General features: G+C 41.2%; 1 protein-coding gene across 4 annotated transcripts in view; it reads left to right on the plus strand.

Moving 5' to 3' along the window:
- The first annotated feature begins 4,845 nt into the window (after nucleotides 1-4,845).
- Nucleotides 4,846-15,108, plus strand: part of CDCA7L (cell division cycle associated 7 like) — a 52,939-nt gene continuing 42,676 nt past the window's right edge. Inside the window, exon 1 of one of the 4 annotated variants that reach the window (XM_055272479.2) lies at nucleotides 4,846-5,225. In XM_055272479.2, the coding sequence (XP_055128454.1) occupies nucleotides 5,202-5,225 (24 nt within the window). In that variant the 5' untranslated portion in view covers nucleotides 4,846-5,201. The remainder of the gene's footprint in view (nucleotides 5,226-15,108) is intronic. The other 3 variants (XM_063636317.1, XM_063636316.1, XM_055272478.2) reach the window with 3 other exon arrangements.

A 15,108-nucleotide genomic window follows, 5' to 3' on the forward strand; every position in this document is an offset into this window, starting at 1 on the left:
TGTCAAATACTGAATCAGGGCTAGCAAATAGAGATTACTTACCATACCTGAAGCAATAAAGTTTTCCAAATATTATAACAAATATTAATACTTTGACTTTCATTTCTGAAATAGTGTATGGTTGGCTATTTTAGCCTTGACAAAATAGAAATTAAAAACTGCTTTTAAAAATATCCTGCATTTATCTATTGAACTAATGAAATATTTTATGACTTTTTGTTATTTAAGAAGTAATTTAAAAGTTTTTTTATAGATACATTTATTCTGAACTCTGTATATTGACATTTTATAGATTATTTTTAAGTATGCTGCCTAAATGATTATGAAGAAAAATGTAGTTCTTTAAAAACTATGTACCAGAGTACTTTTGTTGATACCACTAATTGGAAATTAAAAATTTTCCTTTATAAGACCTAAATTCATAGAAAGGTAAGAATTATTGAATAACATGTTATTTTCGCACATTTATTGTCAGTGCCTAGTCAAAATAATATTTTATGTTCACATACTAAATGATAAATAATGCACTATCTATTGCAAAAATCTATGTAATATGGGTTGTGTTAATCGTATTTGGAATTTACATAGCATCTCTAAGAAATCCCAAATGCTTTGAAAATATCGTTTCACTTACTTTTACAGCACTAGTTTTGAAAAGATGTGGAACTCTCAGTTGAAGGATTCAAGGAGGGAACACATTCAAAGGTTAATTCAGCAAACGGCTTAGAGCATAGTGAGCACTCTTTAAATTAGCTGCTATTCTTGACATCACTATTACTATTGACTTTTTGAAAGACCACAGGCATTAAAGTTTCATCATGATGTGTATTTTTCTGCATCTGATATATGGACAGATCTGATTATTGATTGTCCAGGTTATTTTATCATAAGCCATTAGGGTGATTTTCATCACAGTGTTGTGACAACATCATCTTGACATACCAAGTCTGGAAGATGGAATACCAGGTTGTAATAATAATAAAGAAAAATGTTCCAGAAAGGCACCCAGTCAGTGTTAGATGATGATTTTACAAAGGACTCAGTTCTAGATCTTTGATTCTGTAGCAACTTGGAAATTTTATATCTGAATGTTTCAAATTTAGGGAGGTCTCCCCATTCTAGGGTAGGTGTTATCTAATCACAATGAGATGGAAGTTTCAAGAGACCAAGAGCTAGGGAACAACCAGTGATGTTTTCTTGTTTAACGGTCACTTTATTTATTCGTGACCACATACAATGCTAAGTGGTACTCAGATACTGTTACCAGCTAGGTCCTAGTCTGTTCTGCCCTGAACAGTAAATCAATTACTGTGACATGGGTTTTGCAAAAGAAAAAAAAGATTTATTCACAAAGGCATGGAGTGAGGAGGTGGGAGAATAGCTCTGAAATACTCCTCCCTGAAGATAAGGCTTAGGGATATTTATGGGTTAGGGAAATGGGGTGGTCTGAGGTATGGGGAAATGTAATTGGCACTGGGAAAAAATGAAGTAACAGGCTCATTCTGCACAAATGTAGCCAGAGTTCATGGCATTATATAGGACATATGTACAGAAAAATGGCAGTGTTACCATGATCTAAGGGTGGAGTTTTTGACCCTCTGACATCAAAAGGCCACCTCTCAGGCACTTGAAGAGTCAGTGGTCTCAACCAGTTTGAACTGGACAGAAGCTGGCCTAAGTTTCTGGAAAAAAAAAAAAAAAGGAAGCAACAGTTACCATGGTGACCTATGAACGTATCTATAAAGTAGCCAGTGAAGGTTAAGTTTCAGTGTTCAGTGGCCCGCTGTTCAGCTACTGCAGCCTTCAACTTCATGGGAAAAGGAAACAACACCAAGAGGAAAATGACCAAAAGCAAGCAGGGAAGGCAGACCTAATGAAATTACCTCTCAGCTTCTATAGACTCATGCTGCTTCCAGCTCTCTGCAGAAGGTAGATTCTCTGGTGAGTTGTCCAGAGCACCAAACCAGCACTATTTTCTGTTATGTGGGGAGGACTAGGGAGTTTGCCCACAACTAAGCTCTGTGGGGAGGGCACAGATACTACTTCAGATAGGGGAGAGATGTCTGGGCTCCTTTTACAAAGCAAAAATTGTGGGCCAGGGTTGACATCCAATCACAGCTCTCTCACATCATTTAATGAGGTTCAATAATGGCTTTGTAGGGGAGTAAAACTTCATCTCCATCCTTTTGGGTCCTGGCTGGGTCTGAGGATTAAACTGACATAAAATAGATTAACAAGAGAAAAGCATATAGATTTGTCTAATCGAAGTTTTATGTGGCATGGGTGCCTTTTTAAGGAAATGAAGACCCCAGGATGAAGTTTGAGTTGGACATTTATACAGTGAATTGCACAGAGTAGTAAAACTGAAAATGCGATAAGGCAAAGGGGCATGGGCTAGTGCAGTTAATTGGGTGGAGAAGTGACTAAGAAGATAAGGGTTAGTTTAACAAGGTTTATTTGTACAGATTTCCCTCAGCTTTAATTTCCTGTCTTTGATAAGAATGTGGCTTTCCTTCTTGTGTAGGGAAGACAGCTTTCACAGGGGAATTTTATCTCCTGCTTTTAAGCAACAACATTAAGTTCAGACTGATCTTCTCCTACCTGCTTTTTTTTTTTTTTAAGTGCTTTTAACTAAAAATAGTGCATATGCCAGAACAGCATATTTTAGTGTGGCATTATTAACTCCTTTGGCTTCTAATCACAAATTTCTTACCTTGTTCAAGGTACTGGGGACCAAGTTTTTACTCTCTCATAGAAACATTTAAAAAGCAATCAAGCATAGATTTCTAGACAGACTTCTTAAAGGAAGTTGCAAACATTATGTCTTCTTTTTCTCTGTTGCAATATGTATACTGTTGCATCTGGAAGGGACACTCATTCTTGCAGTGCCATGATGAAACCCAGTGCTCACATCCCGTGAACCCTATCAATAATAATTATTAGAAATTATTACTGCAGTGTGATGTTTAAATCCTCTGGTTCCTTAGGGATTTTCCCAAAGCCTGACCAAAGCAAAACAAAACAAAACACACCACTGTATAATCAATTACTAAATACCATCAAACGTGTACAGGCTTTGCTAAGCACAGGAAGAAAATTTCCGGGTTGTCATCTGAAGACTTAGGGCTGGTTATGGCAAATTTCTAAACAGAAAGGCTCAACAGCTTACAGGTTTCCTGATATAGAAGTAGCTAGTCTAGGCTGCTTCAAGTGCTTTGCAAAATCTGACCTGCTTCAAATTTGTGCTCCCTTTTCCAAAATTGTTTTGATTTAACCTACAATGAAAAGAAGTGCAAACAAGATCAGCAGTTCATGATGAAGCAATTATCTAAAAAAAAAAAAAAAAAAAGAGGAAGAAGAGCTCTGATTGAATTTTCACTCTAAGCTTCCTGGCAGCCAAAGGGAAAAAATACAGAAAAATAGAAAGAATGTTGGATCTGGAGGCATAAGGAATGGTTTTCAGTTTGGCAGTCTGCTGCTGTCACTTAGTGGCAGGGTGGCAGGGATCTCTTAATGTATTTTTAGATTCTGTTTCCTTATTTTAAAAATGTGGACAATAAGAATCTGGAAGGATATTGAGAGGATTCAAGGAGATACTGCATGTGAAGGAAAACTCTAAAGCATAATAAAAATGAAGTGGCTATAATGAATAATTAACATTATCCAATAAAAACAAAATATTTTAAGTCAGACAATGTCGTATTGGTTTTACTACCACCAGGAAGTAAGAACACTGAGGGCTGGAACATGAAAGCACATAACACATGTTGTTTGCTGAACTAACCAAAGGAAGGAAGGAAACCTTTTCCATGTTTTCTCTTCAAGCTTGAGTAAATGTTTGGCAAATTTCATTCACTCGTTCAATAAAGAAAAGATGAACGTCAGATCCTAAGCAGCTGAGAGGGGCTGCAGAAGGTCCTATGCATACAGGATGCTCTACTGTAAACCCATGACCACGGTTCTAAATAGGTGTGCAACACTGTCCAGCAAACCTGCTGTGATTTCAGGACAACTTCATTTACCATTCTCCCCACTGTCTACTTCAAGTCTCCCACAATTTCCACAAACTTAATTCCTCACTCTTCATATCTGAGCTCTAAGAAGTATTCCCTGACCTCTACCAGATTGTCTCCCTATTTCACACCACCATAATACCACTTGCCTTTTTTCTCATGGCATCATCGCTCCAAATTTACATTTATTTGCATCATCATTACACTTGTCATTGATAGTGGTATCAAATTAATTATAAATCTAACTTATAAAATTTACATCATTGTTATTACGCTTATTTGCATCATTATTGTATTTATTTAGAATAATGCAATTAGATTGGTAACTGGCTCTCAGGCTGTAAACTCCAACAGAGCAGGGGCATGTTTTTGTTCACCCTTCTGTTCCTAGGACTAACCCAGTGCCTGATGCTTAGCAGATGCCGGGGTCAATTCTGCTAAATTAGTCAGCATTCCTGACCTCTACAAACTCTGTCTGGTGGGTGTGGAGGCCTACTGTGTAATGGCCGTCTAAAGTTTCAGGCGGGTTTGCAGCTGTCCACCTGGGCCTTGGTAAAGAAATCTGGGTTGCCCGTTTTGCAAAGTGAACCCTGTAGCAAATGTTTTGGGAGACAGAATCCTCCCAAAGAGAACCCTGCCCCTTTACCACAAAAAAACAAAACAAGCCCCAAAGCCGCCCTACAATATTTTCCTGGATCAGAGACAGGGGTTGCAACAGAAGCTCGCACCCCAGGGCATGACCTGGAATAAACCCTGCCAAGTATCCAGCGCGCGTGCCAGCTGGAAGCTGCGCCGGGACAGCCCCCTCATTTCTCCCGCGCTAAACCCCGCCGGACGGCTCCACTCCCTCCCTCCGCTGCGGGGGGGAGCCCGGCGCCCTAACACTGGTAATTGCTCTTGCCGCGCCCAACTGCAAGCCCCTCTTCCGCCGCCTGCGAAGAGAAGGTCAGTGGCCGCGAAGTTGGAACGTGATCGGAGCCACGAGGCCCAGTGAGGCGGCAGCGAGCGGGCAGCGCAACGCGCTCCCCCTGTCCCGGGTGCCGAGTGCGCCCCTCCCGGGGCCCGCCTGTGCTCCGGGCGGAGCGCGCTAGCTGCTCGGGCGCGGGGCGTTCTTGGTGCGCTGGTCCGTGGTGAGTCTGGGCTCCCGTGGCCGCGTGCTGGGAGGAGACTGGAGTCCGGTTAGGAAGAATGGAGTTGGCTACTCGCTACCAGGTGAGGGTCCGGCCGCCCGCCGCCGTCCGGACGCACCCACAGTTTGACTTCCCTTTGCCACCCGGTCCTGCTGGCCTTGGGCTGGGAACGTGGCCCTTGGCTGCGGCACTGGGGATCTGGCGCGCCCAGCCGGGTGAGTGCCGGAGTGGGCGCGCCCTGCAGGTGTGCGCAGTGGGTCACGTTTGTGCCACGCGGACCGCAGAGGCCGGTCGCCCCAGCACACAACCGCGCTCAGCCTGGCGCTCTGCTCAGTCTCGGGTGGCTGCCAGGGGTGCAGGCGGGGAGCTAGCGGGGCGCAGCGCCTGCGTTTGTAGCCCTCTTGAGACGGGGGAGGGGCTTTTTTTGTGCACTCCCCACACTTTCTCCGGGAATTAGCACAGAGATCAGGAAGCTTAAGAAAGTTGTAATTTTTTTTTTAACAGTCGATCGTCAGACCAGTCTAACTTGGATAATGGAGTTTAAAAAGAATAACTTTAGTGTTTATTCTAGAACTTTTGTAAACGTTTTCAAGGAATTAGTAACCATTTGGGGGAAATGGTAACGTCATTGGGCCGAGTTAAACAAGCTGCAAGATCCCAAATCATATGCACAGCACGACCCCAATTATGCGTTAAGGGCCTAACTAGTCTTTAAAACTCATTAGCAAACACTTGAGTAAGTTCCCCCAAACGTTTCAGTGAGTAGTGGGAATGTGAACGTGACTTCAGTTTTCTCTTTTTACTTCCTAAAAGAGCTTTTGTCTACGTTATCGTAATGGAGATACATGTTTACTTAGAAGTAAGCAATAAAAACATTTTTCAAAAGAACTAAAAATACACCCTTTAAAAAGGGAAACAAGCAGCCACGCCTCTGCTTGTGGGAGCACAGAGATGCTTTGTGCGAGGATTGTTTTTTTTTTTTTTTTCCCACTTGTTTTTGTGAGAGTCGCGAGACTCACTGCTTCCACCTTGCCTCCGGCTGGTGTTTACTTTCCTCCACCTGCGTGCCTGGCCCGGGAGAAGGGGAGGCGGGACCGCCAGCGTTGGAAGGCGCAGAGTGCCAGGTGCCCGAGCCCAAGCCGCTGTCACCTGCCCGAGTCTGGCGGCAAAGACCGAGCCACTAACGGTGGCTTTGGCCTTCTGAAGCCTTCCTGATAATGGTTGTTTGAGAAAAATCTGTTGATGTTTCTGAGAATATTTTAAAAATGCCTCCTGTGAGATAAACTATTAAAAGCAAGGGAATCAGTAAAGCCTACGGAATGAGACAGGGTTCGATTTTTTATTTTTTTTGCCACTGGCTTTTACCGTGTATTAGCATCCAATTTTTTTTTTTTTTTTTTTTTTTTTTGAGACGGAGTTTCGCTCTTGTTGTCCAGGGTGGAGTGTAATGGCGCGATCTCACTGCAACTTCCACCTCCCGGGTTCAAGCAATTTTCCTGCCTCAGCCTCCCGAGTAGCTGGGATTACAGGCGCCCGCCACCACGCCTGTCTAATTTTTTGTATTTTCTTTTTTTTTTTTTTTTTTTTTAGTAGAGAGGGTTTCGCAGTGTTGTCCAGGCTGGTCTTGAACTGCTGACCTCAGGTGATCCACCCGCCTCGGCCTCCCGAAGTGCTGGGATTACAGGCGTAAGCCGCCACTCCCGGCTGGCGTCCTAACCTTCTAGGAGTTTCTGCTGCTACAGGACTAAAAACAAAACCAAACCAAACCCTCTGGATGGAGATTTGAGCTCCTTGTGAGTTTAATTAGAAAATGTATCTGGAATTTATCACTCCGGAGCTCCTTGTGAATGTAATCAGAAAATGTTTCTGGAATGTACCACTCCTGTTGTTAAACTGGAGAGTTCTTTGCACTTCCACTACTGATGTTCATAATTCATGCTTAGGAAACTCAGAAGTCCCAGAATGTGTAGTTGGAAGTGAAAGTTTACTGCCACATAATGAGGCTAATTTTTGGTAGTTCTAAAATGTTAAACTATTTATCATGTAGGGGTTACCCACAAATTATATCCGATCCATTATGCACCAAGTAAGGCAAATTATGTAAGATGATCAGGGTTTTTTTTTTTTCCTTTTCTGAAGACCTAATTGGCAGTGCAAATCAAGATGTGTGATGATTTTTCCAGTGGAAGTGTTGCTGTTCATCGTAATTTCAATGTGCACAGATTATAGTCTCCGAATTAGTGGAGAGTGGTTCTGTGGGGTGGACAGGTGACTGCAGATAAGAGCACTTAATGAACATTTCAGGCACAGCAAGATGTTAAATTCGTGTAGTTCCACCCTGTCCCCCAGCCTTATGAATAAAGCAATGTGATGAATCACCTGAAGTGGCGTTACTGCACATCGAATGTCGTTCAGCTCTGTGCAGTGGGTTTTAATCTCACACATTGGAGTAAGTATGATTTCTATCGCTTGGAAAGCACAGAGCTAAGTGTTTCAGCAAAGCAGCTTAGGCCTAATGTTATGAGTAAGAAGCAAACAAGGAGAGTCATTTACTCTGAACTACTTTCGAGTCTGCTTTCCTGCCATCCCACCAGTGTGTTGGATTTGATGTCATCTGACAGTGATTACGCTTCCCACAAGCTGTAGTCTTGTCGTGCTGACCACTGTGTCTTTGTGCTTTTATATAAAATGACAAATACCTCGTAAAGGCAAAGGTGTGATCCCTTACTAAGAGCTGTCAACAGCGCAGCTCACTGGAACTCCAGCTTGCTGTAGCTCCAGCTTGCTGTAGCTCCCTAGGAGAGAAACTGGTAGGCACTGAATGTCAGTGTTCTCCTCGTACTCTCTTCTAGCTCCAGAGTACAGGATGGCCCATTTGAGAAGGAAATGATGCTAAATGTTCTTGTAAATAGCCAGGAGCACGCTGTTGGAGGGGTAAAGGGGTATTGTTCTGGTATTGGTCTCTTAGCTACAAAGTGCTCCCATCTGATCCTGTTGTTTAACATGTAATTCCAGAGCCCCAGAAGCTGGTCACAGAAAGGACAATGATTTGCCACTTTAATAGTCTTGTATTTAAAAGGCTCCTTGGTTGTTCTGTCTGTGTTCTGCTGGCTACCCCATCCATAGCAGAGCAGGATTCTTAAAAATCAGGCAAAAACCTCAGCGATCATAATGATTCTGATCAGGTACACAGGCCAGGAAACAATGAGACAATTGTGGCCTAAAACAATTATAAACAGAGTAAATTAATGAAAAAGAACATTATTGGAATAGAATAAGCCAGGCATGTTACATTTAAACTGCTCTTGAGAGTTTTCCTTTACTCAAAGTTATGATTTAGAATGTTTACCTCCAGTATACAGTTTTGTTTTAGAAAAGACTCGGCTTTATTCACCAAAGTAGAATAGATACAGGCTACTTGAAGTAGGTAGGGATAGAGATAAGAAAGTACTACTGGGAGCATTTTGTTCTTTTTGTTTATGAAAAGCAGTGCTTTCTGTAGTTGTTGTGAAATAGGACCATTCAGAGTCATATTTGGTAAATATCACTGAAGTTAACACTCAGAAAAATGTATCTTCCATAGTAGTAAATGCTAGCACCCTGTATGCAGCACAGAAATAAACTGTGGAGTCTCACAGTGCAAGGGGCCTGAGCTTTTAGTTCAAATGAATAGTTGATGTTTCCTGCCTGTTTTCCTTCATGATCATCAGCTGAGGATAGAGGGCTTGCTGACTGGGTTAGTACACTGATCAGATATTCAATTGAGCACCTGTTATGTGCTAGGCATTGGTAGGGTGGAAGAACAAAGACATAGAAAACACTCCTTTTTCCCCACACTCTCTACCAGAAGGCCATGCTTGAACTCCCTTCCTCTTCTGCTTTTGCCAAAGCTCAGCTGGCTCCTGCTCTGTGCCGTGGGGACCTGGGGGACCTTGGGTTTGGAGAGTAGAGGGAGACCTTAAGAGCCATCCTTCTTTGCCCCCAAGGAATGGAAACTATCACTTCCTTTTAAAAGTCATGCTGTGCTAGGTACTTACAAGTTATCAGATTTAATCCCCACTGTAGTTCTGTGAAGTAGGTTGTGTTATCTGCATTTTAAAGATAAGGCTAAATTGACTAATTTGCTCAGGGCAATTTGTAAGGAAGGTTACTCAGCCAGGATTCTGTCCCCCAGAGCCTCTGCCTGGCCCTTGCTGCTGGAATCATGGGGCCTTGGCGAGTCAGGAAACTTGCCCTGTTCCCTCTTCCCTTTAACTAGAAGGGCTGGAGTGTTAACAAGCAGCTAGTCTGGTTCTTTTTTAGGAACTCACCAGATTATGCTTTATACTGCCTGTAAAAGTCAGTTTGGGAATGTGAATAAGATCCACCAAGCTTTTACATAGGAATGACTTTTACGTGAAATTTGCATTGTACAAACAATAACATGTTACTGTAAGCTGCACTGAACCACTTCTCTGTTTCCCCTACTCTCCGTGCCCCATTTTCTGCAGAGTTTCCATGTAGCGTTTGCCTGTAGCACAATCGTCATCTTTGTCTAACCTTTACAGTATGATTGCTGTTGGAATCGCTTTCCTTAGCACTGTCAGCATTACTTTTCCTAGTAGCTTAGAGGTCTTCACAGTTTTCATTTTTAGTGACTGTCTAGTGTTTCTAGATGTGTATTTTATGTATTTTCTGTTGAAGAAAAATTTTTTTCTTTATTAGAGGAACTTTGTGGTAAATATCTCAGGGTGGTATACTGTATATCTTACGACTTGTGTTGGAGTCTGCACTTTTTAATAACTCTTTATAATGTATTTAATATCTCATAAGGGGAATGCGCCTGATTTGCAATGGTTAGGAGCCTCTGACACATTGTTTTCCTAGGGCATTTCCCCTTTTGTTGCGCTGTATTAGCTGAGAGAAAGCAGTTTTTGCTGAGGTTAGAACCAAGCTTATGATAATTGGACTGAAAGAATGTTGTCTCCTTGAACTTAGAGCATCTCATAGAATGTTCTAGTTGAGGGGAAAGTGGAGAGTAGTCCCAGAGATCTGTTCTTTACATCCGGTCTGCCTAGAAAACCAAGAAAACCTATAAATGTGTCAGTGGACATTTAGTGGAAGTGACTGCGGATTAGGGCTATGGGGAATTTGTGCAAGTTGGTCTCATTGACTTGGCGGAACGCAGGGATACCCCATCCAGAGCGTCAGCATTCGTGCTTCCATCCGTGCATCTACAGCAGGTTCTCCAGGGTGACTGCATCCTGCAGCTATGTAGGGTACTGCTCCTGGAAGTCTTCCCAACCATTGCCCCCACTGCTGGCTCAGGTGCTCGCCCTGGGAACTTGTGGAGTACCTGGGCTGACTTTCCTGATCACATTTATCATACCACACTGGAATTGTTTAAAGACTGTTTCTCTTACCCTACCACTTATGACTCAGTTTTTATCAGCTCTCTTAGCATGGTGTCTGGCATATATTTGATGCTTAGGAGACGACGTCCAGCATGTATTAGATGCTTAATAAATATCCATTGAATGGATGGAAGGACAAAGTAGTACTGTTACTAATATGCTCTTTTAATTAACATTTATGTAGCGTCTTCTACTTTTCAGAGCACTTTGCAGGCATAGTTTGGAAGTCATCAGGGCTGGTTCTTTTCCTTCCAAGTAAGTGGTGTAGGGTTGCACTTTCCTGGCCCTGAAGCAGTCAAGGCTATTTGACTTGCTTTGGCCAGTGGAATATGAGAAGTACTATGTGTCACTTCTAAGTGAATTATTTAAATGCCAGCATACCACTTACTGTATTCATTCCCTCTGCCACTGCATCTGTCAGCATTCTGCAGAGTGGTAGGTCTATCAGCCCAGGTTCTGGTTGTGAGGACAGTGTGGAATAGAGCCTTGGGCTGGCCTGTAATGGAAATGTAATGTGAACAAAACGGAAGCCTTTTTTTTTTTTTTTTTGGTTTTCAGCCATTGATTGAGATTTAGGGTTGTTTGCTACTGCATTATAGCTTGTCATATCCTAACAGACGAGGATGCTCATATTTCAGTTTTGGATTCATTCACTCTGTGGTTGTCATCTGAGTGATTGGGGTCATGGTAGTCGTGGTAACAAACGTGGGTGGGTTTCTTTTTGATTGTTAGAGTGATGAGGGTGAGGGGAATGCCCCGGTAAGTGGTTTGGAGTTCAGGGATGTTAAGTACCATATGGCAGGCAGGAGAGTCCTACAGGATGAAGCAGTTGTTCTGTCCAAAACGTCAGTTGCACCTTGTTGGAAAACACTGAGAACAGACTTGTCCAATTTGATAATCTTTTACTTAGACTCCAGAGAAATCTTATCATTGGCTTCACATGTTCTATCTGCTGACCTCCCTGGAGGAGGAAATTACTTCACACTTCCCAAGTGATTTGGTTCACTTCACTCCCAGGATCTGTGCCAAAATTCCAGTTCATTAGGTACTCATCTGCTGAATAGCTCTTGTAAGACCTCTGTAAATACATATCTAAAATGACTTCCCATTTGTTCTCTTTTAAACATAACATTGACTACCTTGTGGGGCTTTTTATTGTGGTAAGATATACATAATAAAAGGTACTATTTTTAACCTTTCAGTGTTAATAAGTATAGTCACAATGTTGTGCTGCCATCACTGATCTCTCATGAGCTTTTTCATCATTTTAAACGGAAACTCTCTACCTACTAAACAATTACCCCATGACCTCTTCCTCCAGCCCCTGGTTACTTCTATTTTAGTTTCTGTCTCTGAGGATATGACTATCCTAGGTATCTCATATAAGTGGAATCATATGGTATTTGTCCTTTTGTCACTGGCTCATTTCACTTAACATTGTTATTAAAGTTTATCCATGTTATAGTATGTATCAGAATTTTTTTTCAATTATTTCTTTTTTGAGACAGGGTCTCACTCTGTTGCCCAGGCTGGAGTGCAGTGGTGCTATCGTGGCTCACTGCAGCCTTGACCTCCTGGGCTCAAGTGATCCTCCCATTGCAACCTCTTGAGTAGCTGGGACTACAGGTGTGTACTACCCTGCTTGGCTAATTTTTCTTTTTAAAATTTCTTGTAGAGATGGAGTCTCTCTGTGTTGCCCAGGTTGGTCTTGAACTCCTGGGCTCAAGCAATCCTCCTGTCTTGGCCTCCCAAAGTGCTGAGATTAGAGGCATAAGACACTGTGCCTGACCTCATTTCTTTTAAAGTCTGAATAATGCTCTATTATATGTACATACCATCTTTATTTACTCATCTATTTATGTTGTCGGTTGTTTCCACCTTTTGGCTATTATAAATAGCAATGAATAAACATTGGTATACAAATATCTGCTTGAGTCCCTGCTTTCAATTGTTCTGGGTGTGTGTTCCTAAAAGTAGAATTGCTGGGTTATATGATAATACTAAATTCAATTTTTTCAGAAACCACTATACTGTTTGGCACAGTGGCTATGTCATTTTATAACATCACAAGCAGTGCACGAGGGTTCCAATTTCTTCACATCTTTGCCAGCCCTAGTTCTTTTCTATTTTTTTTATAGCCATTCTAATATGCATAAAGTGGTATCTCATCCTGGTTTTGTTTTGCATTTCCCCAAAGATTAGTGATGTTAAGAATTTTTTTCTTGTGCCCATTGGTCATCTGTACATCTTCTTTGAAGAAATGTTAATTCAAGTCCTTTGCCCATTTCTTAACTGGGTTTTTGTAGTTGTTAAGTGAATTATTTATATATCTTGGATATTAATCCCTTATTAGATATTATTTGCAAATATTTTCTCCCATTCTATAGGTTGCCTTTTCACTGTCTTGATAGTGCCCTTTGCACAAAAGTTTTTAATTTTGAGGTCTAGTTTATTTATTTTTCTTTTGTTGCCATATCCAAGAAATTATTGCCAAATTCGGTGTCATGAAACTTTTCCCCTGTATTTTCTTCCATAAGTTTTATAGTTTTAGCTCTTACATTTAGATCTTTGATCCATCTTGAGTTAGTTTTTATAGATGGCTTAAGGTAAGGGTCCAACCTAATTGTTTTGCATGTGGATATATCCAGTTTTCCCAGCACTGTTTGTTGAAAATACTGTTCTTTGCCATTATTCTTGGCATCCGGTTGAAAATTAGTTAACTGTATATGCAAGGGTTTGTATCTGGGCTCTTTATTCACTTCCATTGATATATATGTCTGCCTTTATGCCAAGACCACACTGTTTTGATTACTATAGCTTTGTAGTAAGTATTGAAGTCAGGAAATGTGAGTCCTCTAACACTGTTCATTTTTTTTTTTCTTTTGTAATGGATGGAGTCTCATTCTGTCGCCTAGGCTAGGGTGCAGCCGTGCAATCTCAGCTCACTGCAACCTCTGCCTCCTGTGTTCAAGTAATTCTCCTGCTTCAGCCTCCTGAGTAGCTGGGACTACAGGCACATGCTGCCATGCCTGGCTAATTTTTTTTTGTATTTTAGTAGAGACGGGGTTTCACCATGTTGCCCAGGGTGGTCTCAAACTCCTGAGTTCAGGCAGTCTGCCCACCTCAGCCTCCCGGAAGTGCTAGGATTACAGGTGTGAGCCACTGCGCCTGGCCTGTTCTTCTTTTTTAAGATTGTTTTGGCTATTTAGGGTCCTTTGAGATTCCACATTAATTTTAGGATGGACTTTTGTTTTTACAAAAGAAGTCACTGAGAGTTTGAGAAGGAATGCATTGAGTCTGTACATAGCTTCAGTTAGTATTGTCACCTTGTATTAAGCCTTCCAATCCATGAACATGGGATGGTTCTCCATTTCCTTGTCTTCCTTGATTTTTTCGGGGATGTAGTTTTCAGCGTACAAGGCTTTTTTCGCCTTTTTTGTTAAACTTATTTCTAAGTACTTTATTATTTTGATGCCATTGTAAATGGAGTCGTTTTCTTAATTTTCTTTTCATAATTGCTCATTGTTAGTGTGTAGAAGCATAGTTGATTTTTGTGTTGATTTTGTGTCCTGCAATGTCTAATTGTTAGCTCTAACTACTTTTTGTGTAATCTCTAGTGTTCTCTACATATATAATCGTGTCTCTTATAGCAGAGATAAATTTTGCTTCTTACTTTCCAATTTGGATGCATTATTTATTTTTCTTGCCTGATTGGTCTGGCTAGAGCTCCCAATACTGCGTTGAATAGAAGTGGTAAAAACAGGCATATTTGTCTAGCTCCTGATCTTAGGGGAAAAGCTTTCAATCTTCCATTCATCATTGAGTATCATGTTAGTTGTGGGTTTTTCATATATAGCCTTATGTTGGTGAGTTTAAGTTTCCTTCTGTTTTTTTTTTTTTCTGATGACGGAAGGGTGTTGAATTTTGTCACATGTTTTTCTGCATCAGTTGAGATGATCTTTGTTTTTCCCCTTTATTCTGTTCATATGGTATACTACATTAATTGATTTTTGTATGTTTGAACCATTTTGCATTCCTGGAATAAATGCCACTTGGTGATCTTGTATAATCCTTTTGCTACACTGCCGAATTTGTTTTACCTGCATTTTGTTGAGGATTCTTGTATCAGTATTTGTAAGAGATATTGCTGTATAGTTTTCTAGTATCTTTCTCTGGCTTTGGTATCAGGATAATGCTGGTCACATAGAATGAGTTTCAAGTGTTCCTCCTTCTTCAGGTTTTTGGAAGACTTTGAGAAAAAACTGGTGTTCATTCTTCTTTAAATGTTTGGTAGAATTTACCCATGAAGCCATCTCGTCCTGGGGTTTACTTTGTTGGGAGGTTTTTGATTACTACTTAAAATACTTATTTCAAATATATTCAGATCTTCTATTTCTTCATAATTTAATCTAGCTAGGTTGTTTCTAGGGATTTATCCATTATATCTAGATAATCCAATTTGTTGGCATACGTTGTTTATAGTACTCTTAAAATCCTACTTATTTATTTATTTTGAGACGGAGTCTTGCTCTGTCGCCCAGGCTGGAGTGCAGTGGCACAGTCTTGGCTCAC

The sequence above is a fragment of the Symphalangus syndactylus genome, chromosome 3 (assembly GCF_028878055.3).
Source record: "Symphalangus syndactylus isolate Jambi chromosome 3, NHGRI_mSymSyn1-v2.1_pri, whole genome shotgun sequence".
NCBI lineage: Eukaryota > Metazoa > Chordata > Mammalia > Primates > Hylobatidae > Symphalangus > Symphalangus syndactylus.